This window comes from Phoenix dactylifera, chromosome 2 (assembly GCF_051530095.1).
Source record: "Phoenix dactylifera cultivar Ajwa chromosome 2, Ajwa_hap1_PhDact_Kaust_v1.1, whole genome shotgun sequence".
NCBI classification, from domain to species: domain Eukaryota; kingdom Viridiplantae; phylum Streptophyta; class Magnoliopsida; order Arecales; family Arecaceae; genus Phoenix; species Phoenix dactylifera.
The window spans coordinates 30,097,530-30,111,596 of NC_143191.1; the positions used below are offsets into that span (position 1 = coordinate 30,097,530).

Sequence of the window (14,067 nt, forward strand, 5' to 3'; positions counted from 1 at the left end):
TTATATATGTATTTGATTTTTATGTATCATCCATTTTAGCAAAAAAAAAAAAAAAGATTTTAGCTTCATACGGTAATAAATTCCGAGTAATTGCTTGGAAAAGTTACAAATAGTTTACCGTCATTTTGAAATAAAATTTTCCTTTTGAATTTTATATGATGTAGTTGTTCCTTGCCATGTTCGGGCTCGTGCATTCCAAAGTTGAACTGTTCATAAGCATTACTTTGGTACTTACTTTGTCGGCTCGTACGTTGCCGCGCTGTCGATGCATCGTAGTTTGGTGGGATGGCCCCTACTTGGGGAATTCGAGCTATAAGTGATCTTAATCCGTGAAGAAACAGTACTTAGTCATCGCCTATCGGATGTGAAGATCTACTTCTTGTGCTATGGTTCTCAAAGGACATCTAAATGGATCGATTATTGAAGAAAAAGTGGTCGGGAAAGGAAGAAACGAACCTATTAAATATTGTGCCTAGTGTCAATAATTGTGAGAATCCAATTGCTTTTAGTTTGGGCCAGGTCCGGCTTGGTTGGGCCGGACCGGCCATTGGGCCGCAAGCACGTGCCTTGCACGTGGTGACGGGGAAGAAGAAGTGTCACTTTCTTTCCCGACACCGGCGATCTCCGGGTGTCCCAGGGTAAGTCAAATCCGGCCTAAAACCCTAGCATCTCGTCTATACAAGGGCATCCACCTCCTCCTATGAGCTCGACCGTTGAAGATCTGAGAAATCGCCGCCGGTTTCCGTCGATTCCTTGAGTTTTATTTTTGTTGATCCTTCTCCAGGCTTGGATTTTTAAGACCTCGCCGGACCGAGGTAATCCTCCATATAACTTCTTCTCCTTGTTCCGATTCCACTCGATATGTCGGTGGATGTGAACCCACAAGCCGCCGGAAATACCAGTTGAAACTGTTTTGGCCCCTTTTCCTTGTTCATTACTGCGGGCAGCTGGTTGGCGCCGGTCTCCGCCAGTCTGCGCTATTGTCCGAAGCTCCTGAAGCCTCTCATCGAGGTAGTGGCGGCCGACCGTGCACTTAAAGGAAAGGGAAGGAGGAGAAGAATCGAACCCTTTCTATTTTGTTTCGTGTTCTTCCTCTCAACTTCCGTACGCCGGCCGGCCACCGTCGCCGCTGATGCCGCAGTTGAAGGCCGCCGTCACGGGACTGGGCCGCCTTGACCGCCGCCACCCTTGATCCGACGAAGAAACGAGAGATGAACTCTCCCTATTTTGGGGAAAAAAAAATCTCTCTCATCTCTGGATTTTTCTCTCCCTAGTTGAACCAGAGGGCTGGGGGGTAGGGATTCACGAGATTCAATGGTCGACCCCTCGTGAACCCTAGTAAAAGGTTCTAGACACTTGTTTTTTATTTTATGGCTTTAATTTGGATGTTGGATTTGACATTATAGGAGACCACTTCTTTGGGCAAGAAGATGTCACGGGCGCATCACGGACAAGTGATTAACGATTAAGATAAGTAAGATATTTTGATCATAGTATGATAGACGCATATATTAGTGTGACAGTTATTTATATAATTGAATTAATGAATATGGTACTCTGAACTAACAAGTAACAATGTACTATAGATTGCTTTGTCATGGACGAAAATTGTGGCACTTATTGATTGCCCCGTTACGAGTGAGAAATATTACCATGATTAGTCTAAATCTAAAAATAAAGATTGAAATGAACCTATGTGGACTCTGAGCTAATTTCGTTACTATCGATTGCTTCATCACGAACGGGCGAAAAACTTGGCGGTTATAAATTGTTCCATCATGAGCAAGCAATGTGACTGGAATTTGGCCTAAAGTCAAAAAATATGGAGCTTGGACCAGAATCAGATTGCAAATTATTTATTTTGAATACTATTGATAGTTGGAGCATGATTTTGTAATATTTATATTTATTTTGATAATATTTTTTGTTATTTTTAAAATTTATATTATTATAGTGGTGTAGGTGTGTATGAAGATTTTTACTAGGCTATATAGCTCATATCCATCTATTGCATTTTTTTTGGAATCATAACATGCATAGTTTTGGATTGCTAGTTTATTTTTTTGGTACCAATAAAGTTGAAAATTTTGTAATTGAATGAATCAATTATTTAATTGTAGTAATTTATTTAGTTATATCATTTTAGTTATTAACTATTAATTCAATTTATAGAAATACCAGAATTCGTTCGTCTTAAGCCTCGATATTTAGGGCACTGTTTTAGAGTTTATGCGACTGTATCAGATCCGACAACAAAAGCGACTCATGATTAATACTCGCAGTATCATTTCTTAAACCTAGAAAGCATGGACGAACATCATATATTCTTGGGAACCTTCAAGCCAGGACCTGAAACACTCACGAGTCCTACGCTACTTAGAGCAAATAGCACCCGTCCTGCAAAACATAAAACTACAGCCTCTCTACGTACGGACACCAGATGAGAAGTCTCTTGTGAAGAGACATGTAGTTATACCGGTTCAAGTTCTTGGGAGGTGCGGATAGGAAAGGCTTTCATGGCTTCAAACCTGGGCTCCTTGGCCTGAAACTTGTGTCTCACATACAGCTTCATGTAATCCTCAAACACAAACTTGGGGTAAACCTCACTCTTCTTCTTCTCTGCCTCTTTCCCCAGCAAGGAAGGTGCTGGAAAGATGACAGCGTCGCTTCCGGGGTTGTAGAAGGAGGCGATCGACATCCTATTCCCATCCGTCCGAGCCAACACCCGGTGCATCACGCTCTTGTACTTGCCGTTGGTAATGACCTGCACGCATGGATTAGCAACACAAGAAAGTGCGAGAAGTAATGTTAGAGTTAGGAGATCATCGCACGGACCTCGAGCTGATCTCCGAGGTTGACGACGATGGAGTGGCGCAGAGGCGGCACGTCGAGCCACTGCCCGTCCTTGAGCAACTGGAGGCCACTGACGCGATCATCCTGGAAGAGAAGGATGATGCCGCCGGCGTCGGTGTGCGCCCTCAGGCCCTTGATCAGCTCCGGGCGCGGGCAGGGTGGGTAGCTGCTGATTTTGGTGCCGAAGGTCGGTCCCTTGGACCCGCAGAAGGCCTTCTTCAGGTACCCCTTCTCGAGCCCCAGATTCTCACAGAGCAAATCTAATAACCTCTCCGCCAGTTTCTCTATCTCTGCTGCGAATTCCTTCATCGCCTTCCTGCGTTGCTCATTATGGTAAGATTCCAATTAGTATTTCGAGGAGCTAGCCGAGCCCGGCTGGTTATGGTCATGTTGTTTCTTTCTTTTAAGAATTCGTAGTCGCCATGCAGGATGAGGATATATACCGGTATTGGTCGTCCATGTCGGGGATCTCGGACATGTTGGACTCGGGGAGATGGCGAAGGAAAAAGGTGCTCTCCCAGTCGATGTTGTTGGCGGCGTCAGATTGTTTCCCTTCCTCGAGGGCTTTGCTCGCGAATTCCTTGAACCTTTGCTCCTTGCATTGCCTGTAATGGCCTTTGGTTAGCCGCTCCACCTCGTCCATGAGCTCATGGGAGATTCCGTGGTTCAGCAGCTGCATTTGTAAACCAGCGAAGTTCGTATTACAATATTTCTCATAACAAATTAAGAACAGAAAAAAAGAAATAAATTTCTATCATAGTAAGGATGCTGATACGGAGAGTTGAAGACGACACCTCAAAGAAACCACAGTTCTCGCAAGCATCTCGCAGTAGCTCCATCGTCTCTCCCCTCTCCTCTCCCTTCAGTTTCTCCATGCTGATAACCGGGAAGGAGTTCTCCATCTCTCTCTCTCTCTCTCTCTCGCTTGTCTTCCTCTCTGATTTGCGGTTATTGAGCGGCGTTCTATTTATAGCAGAGAATGTAATTGGAGCCCTGTCCCTCTTGGGACATTTCGGCAAGGAGCCACTGAGCCTGCTCCCTATCTTTTCTACCAAGCGTCGTGGGCGGGGCCGCGGGGGGCCGGGTGGCCGGGTGCTTTCTCTAGCGTTGCTTTCTTTTGACGAGACTTTACCGTGGATGTGACCATTAATGCGATTGGTCTGCTGTTGGAACGTGATAGGTATGCGATAGCCATGGTTCATTTGACATTGCCCGGAAGCTTCCTATGTCATGAGGGGTCATGGCGGTGCAAGAAAACAAACAGGAAAACAATGAAACGCATAAACCAGGAATGGAGGAGCAGAGATCTTGCAGTCGTAGCTGGATGGATAATCTCCGTCATTAGATTTTGCTCAGATTTCCTGCAATGAAAGCTGTCTCGCTCCATTATGAGAGACTGAAGATAAAGGCAGGAGAACACCAGAAATTTTCCTCCCTCTTTAGGGAGGTCTTGTTATTTGATCACTGGCAAAGAAGTATAAGTATATCCAAACATTTGATTTGTTGGGACAGGGCAACGTACACATATGGAGCCCAGGTGGTCTATTTAACTTTGTTCGCACAGAAGGTTCTTATGAAAGCATCAAAGGGTGAAGTGGAGTAGATTAAGTGCTCGTCTTGCCTTTTTGCTGATATGATACCCTGGTGGTCGCACATCACACATCAAGATGCGAGGCCTGTGCTGCATCCGAACATCAAGATGGTTAGACGAAAATCAAACCTTACTACAATACCAAATACTCTCACTTATAAGCTGAATGTGATTAGGTGTGCAACTAATGGTATTAGCACTTGATTCCTGTATTTTTTTTACTGAATGTGATTGGGTTCTTAAGAACTCAAGGCAATTTTAAAATCCATTAGTGATCAGTCTGTGGCATAAGGTGAAGGGGTCCTGAGAGATTCAGTGGAGTAGATATTGTTTTGAGATGAGAAATGAACTCATTTCTCCATAAATTTTATCAAGGTGCGTGGCTGTTCAATAGATATCGAATTTTTTTAAGAATAATTTCTTGAGTAATTTAGATTTCTTGTATCTCAGGATTTAGGTATGTTTTCTGATCTCCTTATTAACCTATAATATACGTACGTATTTGAATAATAGTGCTGTTCTCAGGCATTCTCACGAGGTGTTCCAAGTGGACGTGGTTGGCTCATTTGGACCACCATTCCAAGGAGGAGATGATTTTTCTGTTTAGAGTCTCGGAGATGCAGCTACATAAGGTGGAATTTGGATGTTGTGTTGGATAATGAAGAGGATGACTTCTCACTTCATTCTCAGAGAATGTTTTTTTTTTTTTGACAGTCATAAGTATTAGGCCATGCAATGAGGGATAGCTTTTACCAGAATATCTAGACCCTGGTGAAGGTGGGATTTGATTCTGTATGACTTTGGAACCATCGATGCATCTCGTTGGATAATTGAAAGAAAAATATTGGCAATTTGGCTACTGCAATCTAAACTAGATTCTATGACTTCTCTCTTGATTCTCAGAGAATGTTTTGTTTTTTGTTTTTTGACAGTCATAAGTATTGGGCCAAACAATGAGGGATAGCTTTTCCCAGAATATCTAGACCCTGGTGAAGGTGGGATTTGATTCTGTATGACTTTGGAACCATCGATGCATCTCGTTGGAGAATTGAAAGAAAAATATTGGCAATTTGGTTACTGCAATCTAAACTAGATTTTATGTTCGGTATTGCTTAGAAAATGTACTTTGACTCTGAACCATTTTTTTTAAAAAAAAGACTTAAGTGTCTAGTAATAATGTCTAAAAGGTATTTCTACAAGAAGAAAATCATAAAGTTTGTTTTAGGAGAAGCTAAAGTTCTAACCTCCAATTGTTACAAGGCAGAGGCAATACCAAATTCGCTCTAGTTTAAACCATAGTACCATCTATAGGATGCTGATTTTAATGGCTAAAATGATAGTCCAATATGGTAGCAAAGCCTAGTGATGTTAGGCAGATTGATCCAAGTTGGGCATTGAGCAACCAATAGGTGGTTGTTTCATCAAGACTCAAGACCTAATGCCTGGTTGTACCTTAAAAATAACATATATATATATATATATATAAAGATAACATTGATTAAGTACCTAGATGCTTAGATTATATACATACATATATATATATTGGAAAAAGGAAGAGGTACTATTTGCATAGAATGCTTAATTAATAGTTCTATTTGAGAGTTCTTTAGGCTAAAACTAAGACTACTTGCTTAATTTTTGCTTGAGCACAGATCGATGCAACCAATTCAAGACGAGTATTGTGTAGATAACAATGATCAGATCACAGACCATGCAGTCGAATGATGTGCACAAAATAAGTATTTTTAATACCTCACTTGATGAATGGATGATGCAAGTGGAAGGAATAATTCGTTGTTACCTGTGATGCCTGCATCGGTCAATAATATGTAACGCAATTTTTTTTCTCCTTTTTTTCCTCTTATTTTTGAGAAAAGGGTGGATTAGTTGAGATAATGAAGGAGAGATTAGTTGGCAAACGCGTAATCTTATGGGTATTGCGTGCTTATTTGGTCCATGACAACCTTGGCACAATCCAATGCTTTTTAAATGCAGGTATTTGAGCTTATAACAGTATGCATGGCTTTTCGCTTATATTTCCAGCTGGGCTCCCCAGGTGCAAATGGCATGCATCCATTGGACCATATCCCATCTCTTCGATATATCATTTCTTTTCAGTAGATAAATAAATGAGGAATTCAAGCCAAGGCCCCTATTAAAAGATATTTCTTTTCCTACAACAATCAGGGATTCTATTTTGCTGTAGGAAAAAAAATTTCTTGTGGATATGAATTGTCGCTGGAAAGTGGACCCAGGTGACCGCTCGGCTGAGAAGGAGTTCCGGCGGGCGGCGTGGTGCGTCGGTGCACTGCGTCCTTCGGAGGACCTGCAAAAAGTTGGTGGCCGGGGTTTCCGGCGCCGGTCCTCCGATGCTTAAGTCAGAGGGGGCTAAGGAAGAGAATGGCCAGTATATTGACCATGGAAATTGACGAGGGGAAGAAGACCTTTTTTAGGGGAGAGAAGTCCTCCTTTTATAGGTGGATATGGAGTTACCTGAGATGTGACTGGGCGAGTTACCGTTATAGATCCGCATGATCGTGTGCATTAATGAGTTGCCGTGTATGGCCTGAGATTTTGAGTAGGTCGGAGGTCTACAGAGCTCGTGTGCATTAATTGTTGAGTAAGCCGAAAATCTGCAGAGGCCATGTACATTGATTATTGAGTAAGCCGAAGATCTGCAGGGGCCATGCACATTAATTGCTGACAGTCGCTCAGGGCATGATCCCTGATACGTCGTAGCATGGTCGGCGGGTGGAGCGTGACGTGGTGAGGTCGTCGCAGGGTGTGGCCTCAGCGTGTAAACGGCCAGATCGGCTTTCTGAGGTCGGCTCGGTGTTTTAAAGTCGGAGACACCGAGATCGGGCTCCTTCAGGTCGGCCACCTTCAGGTCGGGCGCCTTTGTCACGGGCCGGCGATGCGATCATGTGTTTTAGGGCAATCCATTTTTTCTCCAACACTACCTTCCGATTTCCGAGTCCAAGCCGCTTACGAGCTCGGGCAAAGGAAGTAGTTACATTTATTATGCTAGCGGGGCCAGGTGGCTTTGGATTATTCCGTTGTTTTGCGCGCTTCGGGGCACCTTTAATGAGAGGAGATGGGGCGATGCTTTTTCGCCTTTCGAGGCTGCTTCGCGTTGTGGGCTCATGACTGGGCTTCGGGATCCGATGGGACGCCGCCCTGATTCTGTATTCAAAGCGTCGATCCAGACTAGTGGCCGCTTCGATTCTTGGGGCCGACACGTGGCAGAATCTGGGCGGAGGGCGGGGTCTGAACCTGCCGATCTGGGCCGTTGGGAGGTTCTATGTAAACCCCCTGAGTTACCCTAGAAAGATTTTGTTTAGCCGTTGCAGTTGCTGTTTTTCTCTCTTCCCTTTGTTTCCTTTCTTCTTCCATTGTCGCGACCGAGCCTTCCCGACGGTGCCCTGAGACGATTCCCGGCGACTCCACAGTAGGTTATTTTCCCATGTTGGCTCGGGGGACCCTTCTTCTTCTTCTTCTTTTCCTTTATTCCTTGTTTTCTCCTTCATTTTTCTTGTTCTGGGATGGGTCGTGGTCTTGTGAGGTCGGGTCTACCCTGACCGAAGAGGAACTGGAGTTAGTCCGTTTCCGGTTTTTCTTCCGGCCCGGGTTTCATCTCGAGCTCGCGGGTTCGGAGGACCGGATGACGAAACCTCCTCCAGAACGGATCGGGGTGTACATTGAGACACTCTGGGCCGGTTTGCGGTTTCCTCTTCACGAGTTCATGAACGAGTTGCTGGTAGAGTACCAGCTCGTCCCAGCACAACTCGCTCCGAACTCGTAGAGGACCATCATCAGGTTCCTATCCCTTTGCCTTGCGCACGGAATTCCGACCTTGGTGAATGTCTTCCGCCGGTGCTTCTTGTTGAAGTCGAACCCGGCGGACGGAGAGTGGCTTTACTTCACCTTTTGGGGCGGTATGTCACTCTTCCGAGGTGCCCCTTCCTCTATTCATGAGTGGAAGGGAAATTTTTCTTCCTTTCCTCTGAGCTCTCGTGGAGATTTGACCCGAGGTGGGGGCATCCCCGGCTGAAGGCCCTCAACAGGCTCACCCAGCTTTCGGCGGACAAGCAGAGGGTTCTTGATGCTCTGCATAGCCTCGGGGGGTATCCGTCTGACCGACCTCCTGAGCGAGGAGGCTCTCTCAGTACCTGGGTCAGGCTCAACAGATCTTGTTGGGTCAGGAGATCCTAGTGATTCGGAAGGAGAAGAAGAAGGCTCGAAAGCAGGCGTGGAACGTCGGCTTGAACTCGGCGCGCCACGAGGGTAAGAGCAGTCGCGCTGCTCCTTCTTCATTTTGATGTCCTTTGTCTTATTCGTTTCTTTCTTTCTCTGATCTGATACTCAGAGATTTTTTCTTCTTTTCAAATATTTCCAACATGGTGACCAGCAACACCGCGCTTTTCGCCCGGTTGAAGAGGACGGTGGTCGAGGCTGGCGGGGCTTTTTCCGAGCCCAGGAAGAAGGCCAGGTCGGCCTCAACTTCTGCTCCTGCCGAGGCGAGGGGCTTTGGGGCCGGAACATCCGGGTCTGTCCGAGAAAGGGCCCCAGCCGCCGAGCACGCGAGCTCGGGTCCCAAGGGGCGTCAAACTCGGCGCCTCCAGCCTGCCCTGCCCCCGTCTCTCAACGGGCAGGTTGACCGGTCGTCCGTCTGCGGCGCTCGGGCCCCAAGCTGAGCAGGGGCCCTGGGGTCCCGAGCGCATCCCGTCCTGCCGTTGTGAGCCCGGGCGGGCCGAGCTCATCGGAGGTCGGAGATCGCTCCGAGAGGGGATTTGACGACCCAGAGTCTCCAATCCGTGAGGGCAGTTCGGCCCTCCGCAATAGCGTTGTCGCGCGCGAGGTATTTCGTCGCGCATTGCTCCCAGCTGACCGGGCCGAGTTCGGAGCCATCGATCTCGGAAATTTTGTCGATCAGACATACTACAATGCTGTCCGGGTAAGTCGCCTTCTCATTTTTTGCTTTGGTTATTGGCATTTCCTCCACTTTCACTTATCGTTGTTTTTTCTGCAGCATCTCCATGAGATCGACACGCTGGTATTCATAGCTTCGGGATGTCAGAATGAGGCTCGGAGATTCCAAAGGCAGCTGAAGATGGCCGAGAAGAGGCTTGCCGACTCTGAGGCCACGCGGGCGGAGGCCATCACGCGGATGGAGGCTGAGAAGGTCGAGCGTCAATCAGCGGTCGACCAGCTCGAGGAGGAGAGCGCCTTGCATACTCTGGCGAGGTCGGAGTTGCGCGCCTCCTAGACGCATCTAGTCGAGGCCCACACCGAGGCCGCCGGCCACAAATATGAGGGCGGGGTTCTCCGCCTGAAGGTTGAGCAGCTTGAGGCCCGAAAGAAGAGGGCGCTGGAGCAGGCCCAGAACGCGGTGGAACTCTTCAAGGGGTTGGAAAAGTTTCGTGACCTGATGGAGGAGGAGGCCGTGGACGGGTTCCTCCGCGGCTTCGAAAATTTTCGGAGGCAGATGCAACGGTTCTGCCCCCAGCTCGAGCTTACAGGCATTCGACCGAGGATGGGGGTCGGTGCGGAGAGCGAGCTTGATATCCCCGCGATTCTCGAGGCCGAGCAAAAGGCCGCCGAGGCCGAGACTGATGCGGCTGAGCAGGCGGCTTGAGAGACTCCCTCTGGGGAAGTTGCCGGGGGCGTTCCCGAGGCCACTAGCGAAGCCCCGTCTGAGGCCGCCACGGAAGGTCCCGAGCCAATTCTTGCCGAGAACCCCCAAGTGATCATCGTGGACGACCCCGAGGTCGGTGCCGATGAAGCCGCAGCCTCTTAGGACTTAGCCTCCTCTTTTTCTTTGTTCTCTTTTTTGTAAGTAAGGTCGGCCTCTGAATTATTGTACGACCAAACCTTGATTTTGTACTTGGCCTTCGTGCCTCTATTAATGAAGAACTTTCTTTTTCTAGACTTGTGCTCGCTTCCATTTGCGTAATTGATAAACTTTTGTTCTTGGCTGCTTAAGTTGGATTCTTTTTGGCAAATTCCTCCAAGTTTTCGATCTCGGCTAAGTCTTTAGACCTAGATTCCGGCAGCATTTGCTAAGTTGTTAGGCTTAGCTCTGAGAGGGATCACGTTAAGGCTCTGAGTTTAGACTTTAGGAGAACTCACTAAGTCTTTGAGCTCGGACTCCGAAGAAGTTTCGCTAGGCCTTTAGATTTATCTTCTGGAAATATTTCACCAAGTCCTTGGGCTCGGCTTCCAGATTGCCTAAGCTTTGAGCTCGGACTCCGAAGAAGTTCCGCTAGGCCTTTAGGTTAATCTTCTGAAAAAATTTCGCCAAGTCCTTGGGCTCGGCTTCCAGGTTGCCGAAGCTTTGAGCTCAGACTCCGAAGATAACATAGGCCGAGGTCGGAATATCGTTGGAGCTTTCATTCTTTTGATATCGAACTTGGTCAGGGCGCCAGCAGGTAGGATTAGGCCTCATGGTGAGTGACTTGGCGCTTCGGAGATCGGCTAGAGCATCATCCGGCGGAGCTCGAGGTCATCGTTACAGGCCGTCTCGGCTTGAGTCAACGTTCAAACTTGGCAAAGCCCTTGTCTAGGGGGGTCCGGTGCAAGATTGAGCTGGAGATTGATGATGAGGAGCTCCCCACACTCGGTCAGGAGATTCTGTGCGAGGTCAAGGGAACCTCGGCTCGTGATCGATTCAGAAGAGCATCCCGGCCTTAGTCGGGGTTTCGTTGACCGTCCTGTGATATAAGCAAGTAAGCACAATGATGTAAGTGTTGAGTAGGATATACCTTTCGCACCATCGGAGCCGGGCATCTCATGTTGAGGTAAGCGACTCCGCTCTGAAGTTGGCTTTCAACGATGCTCTTTGACCTGTAGTCCACTTTGGGTGCGCCTGCACACCGGGGGGTCCGCATAGGTACTACCCCTGGGTCGTGCACTACGGAGGTCCGCGTAGGTACTACCCCGTTGTTGAATATCTTGGGGGTCCGCGTAGATACTACCCCGTCGTTGAAGGCCTCGGAGGTCCGTGTAGGTACTACCCCGTCGTTGAAGGCCTCGGGGGTCCGCGTAGGTACTACCTGTTGTTGAATATCTCGGGGGTCCGCGTAGGTACTACCCCATTGTTGAATATCTCGGGGGTCCGCGTAGGTACTACCCCGTCGTTGAAGGCCTCGGGGGTCCGCATAGGTACTACCCTGTTGTTGAAGGCTTCGGGGGTCCGCGTAGGTACTGCCCCGTTGTTGAAGATCTCGGGGGTCCGCGTAGGTACTACCTCTTTTTTGTCCGCCACGGGGGGCCGCGTAGGTACTACCCCGTTGTTGAATGTCTTTCCGAGGTCGAGGGAGTTTGGGTTCACTGTCGACTCAGCGGGGTATCCCGATCTTAGTCGAGAAATCGAGCACGAGGCCGAGAGAGTTTGGGCTCGTTGTCGACCTGGTGACGCTTTCCGAGGTCGAGGGAGCTTGGGCTCACTGTCGAACAACGGAGCATCCTGATCTTGGTCGGAGTCTGTGAGGGAGATCGAGACCGAGCTCGACGTCGACGTGGCGAGGCGTTCCAGACTTGGCTGGAGCATCCGAGCTTGGTCGGGCATCCGAGCTCTATCCGTTCCTTCCGGAGGTCGTCCCGCACCTCCAAGGTTTCAATGGGCAACGTCTGATCTGATGTTTTGGTTGACGCCTCGGCCGGTTGCTCCTCTTGGCTTGGTGCTTTGGCCGGTTGCTTTGCTTTGTGAGTCGCCATATAGCACCGCTTAGCTATTGACTGGTCCCCACGAACTTCGCCTACTCCTTGGTCGGTGGGGAACCGCATGAGCAGGTGATAAGTCGAGACCACAACTCGGAGGGCATTAAGCCTTGGTCGTCCAAGAATGGCGTTGTAGGCCGAAGGCAGACAGACCACAAGAAAATCCGTCCTCACAGTACTTTCTCGGAGGGTGAGCCCGACCGTGACCAGAAGGCTGACCTCGCCCTCAACCGGGACCGAATCCCCGGTGAATCCAACCAGTGGAGCATTCATTCTCTGGAGTTGGCTTTCTGTTATCCCCATCTTTTGGTAGGCATCATAGTACAAAATATTTGCCGAGCTTCCATTATCGACTAAGATGCGTTTTACATCAAACTTATTTACAATCATGGGGATGACCACAGCGTCATCATGAGGAGTCTCAACTCCTTCCAAGTCCTTGTCCGAGAATGAGATGGCTTTGGAGGTGCACGGGCGCTTCGGGGGAATCCTTCCCCCGGCTGGTTCTTCAACTGAGCTTCCTCCGCCGATGGTGTTGATGGTGGCGGCGATAGGCCTATTGTCATTTGGATCTTCGTGCAGTGCGGCGTTTCTACTGGCCTCCTTTCCTCGTGCCGGTTCCGCACAAACCGGTTGAGTACTCCGCGGTGGATGAGCTTCTCGATCTCATCCCAGAGCTGGAAGCAATCCTCCATGTCATGGCCTTGGTCATGGTGGAAGTGGCAGAACTTCCTAGGATTGCGCCGAGCTCCTGTATCCCGCATCGGGGGTGTAGGTCGGAAGTAGTCTCGGCCTTCTATCTCCATTAGGATTTCCGCCCGGGGAACATTGAGGAGAGTGTAGTTCTCGTACTTCCCCGAGGGCATTCGTGGCCGCGGCGGAGATCTCGGTCAAGGCGGAGATGTTGGTCGAAGCTGTCCCCGCTGTGGGGGTGGACTTCTTAGCCGAGGCAGGTTCTTGTCTCGGCGGGGGGACGGGCTTTTCGGACGGCCGTGCTCCTCGTGGCGTCTTTTCTGCTTCTTTGAGGATACTGCCCGCCGAGCTGCTCAAAAGAGGATACTGTGCTCGGCTTCAGTCTAGAGAACCAGAGCCGAGCCGTTCCCCAAAGAGTCGCTGGGAAGGCCGTGTAGAGCACAGCCTTCGAGAACCCTTGCAATGCCATAAGGGCTCGGTAACTCTCTAAATAGTCGAGGGGGTCGGTAGTTCAATTGTAGGGCTCCACTTGGAGCATTTTGAACCTCGGTGGGACCAATTTATCCTCAATCTGGCGGGAAAAGAAGGACTTAGTGGTAAACTCAAAGTCACCCTTGCGCCTTGCCTTCTTGCTGTGGCGCGCCTCAATCTGGCGTTCGAGCTTCTCGACCTTCCTGTCGAGTTTTCCATCCTGGGGGATCGCTACGGTAGTCTACTCTGGTGCGAGCTGCCCCAGGGCTGACTCAGCTTTCGATAGCTACGGCCCATTGCCTAGGCCCCTCCTTGGTGGCTCTCTCCGGGGAGACGCTCGAGTTAAACCTTGACAGCAGTATCGTTCCTTGTTGTTGGCCCTCGAGGAGCCATGGAGGTTTTGGCCTTGGGGTACCAGTCTGTCTGGGGGGAGTACTGACTGGACCTAGACTTGCGGAGGCGGTAAGGGCTCCACACGTTGCAGGCCTTGGACCGCCGTGGCCAAGGCTTGAACTTGTTGCACCATAATGTTGAACTGTTCTGGCTGGACTTGGAGGACTGGGTCCGTCGGAGGTCTTGGCGGTGAGTTCTGGACAGAGTGCCCAGGGCTTGGCGGGGGACGCCGGGAGGCGTTGAAGGCTCCTTTGCTTCTCACCTTCATGGCCACAACTCGGTCCCTTCCTCTAGCGCCAATTATTGCTGGAAAGTGGACCCGGGGGAGACCGCTCGGTTGAGAAGGA

The 14,067-nt window shown here is 49.2% G+C and overlaps 1 protein-coding gene across 1 annotated transcript; it reads right to left on the minus strand.

The window, feature by feature from the left end:
* Positions 1 to 2,263: 2,263 nt before the first annotated feature.
* On the minus strand, positions 2,264 to 4,149 carry LOC103717060 (1-aminocyclopropane-1-carboxylate oxidase-like). The gene is made up of 4 exons (XM_008805297.4): positions 3,648 to 4,149; positions 3,297 to 3,526; positions 2,836 to 3,169; positions 2,264 to 2,764 (listed from the first exon to the last, which is right to left on the minus strand). Exons 1-4 carry the CDS (start codon positions 4,053 to 4,055, stop codon positions 2,471 to 2,473), a joined length of 1,266 nt encoding a protein of 421 aa, XP_008803519.3. The 5' UTR covers positions 4,056 to 4,149; the 3' UTR covers positions 2,264 to 2,470.
* Positions 4,150 to 14,067: the final 9,918 nt, after the last annotated feature.

Coding starts and splice junctions, on each gene's coding strand:
- LOC103717060 (XM_008805297.4), bottom strand. CDS start 4,055: ATGAACCATGGCTATCGCATACCTATCACGTTCCAACAGCAGACCAAT. Junction 3,527..3,647: donor AGAACTGTGGTTTCTTTGAG/GTGTCGTCTTCA, acceptor TTACAAATGCAG/CTGCTGAACCACGGAATCTC. Junction 2,765..2,835: donor ACCTCGGAGATCAGCTCGAG/GTCCGTGCGATG, acceptor CCATGCGTGCAG/GTCATTACCAACGGCAAGTA.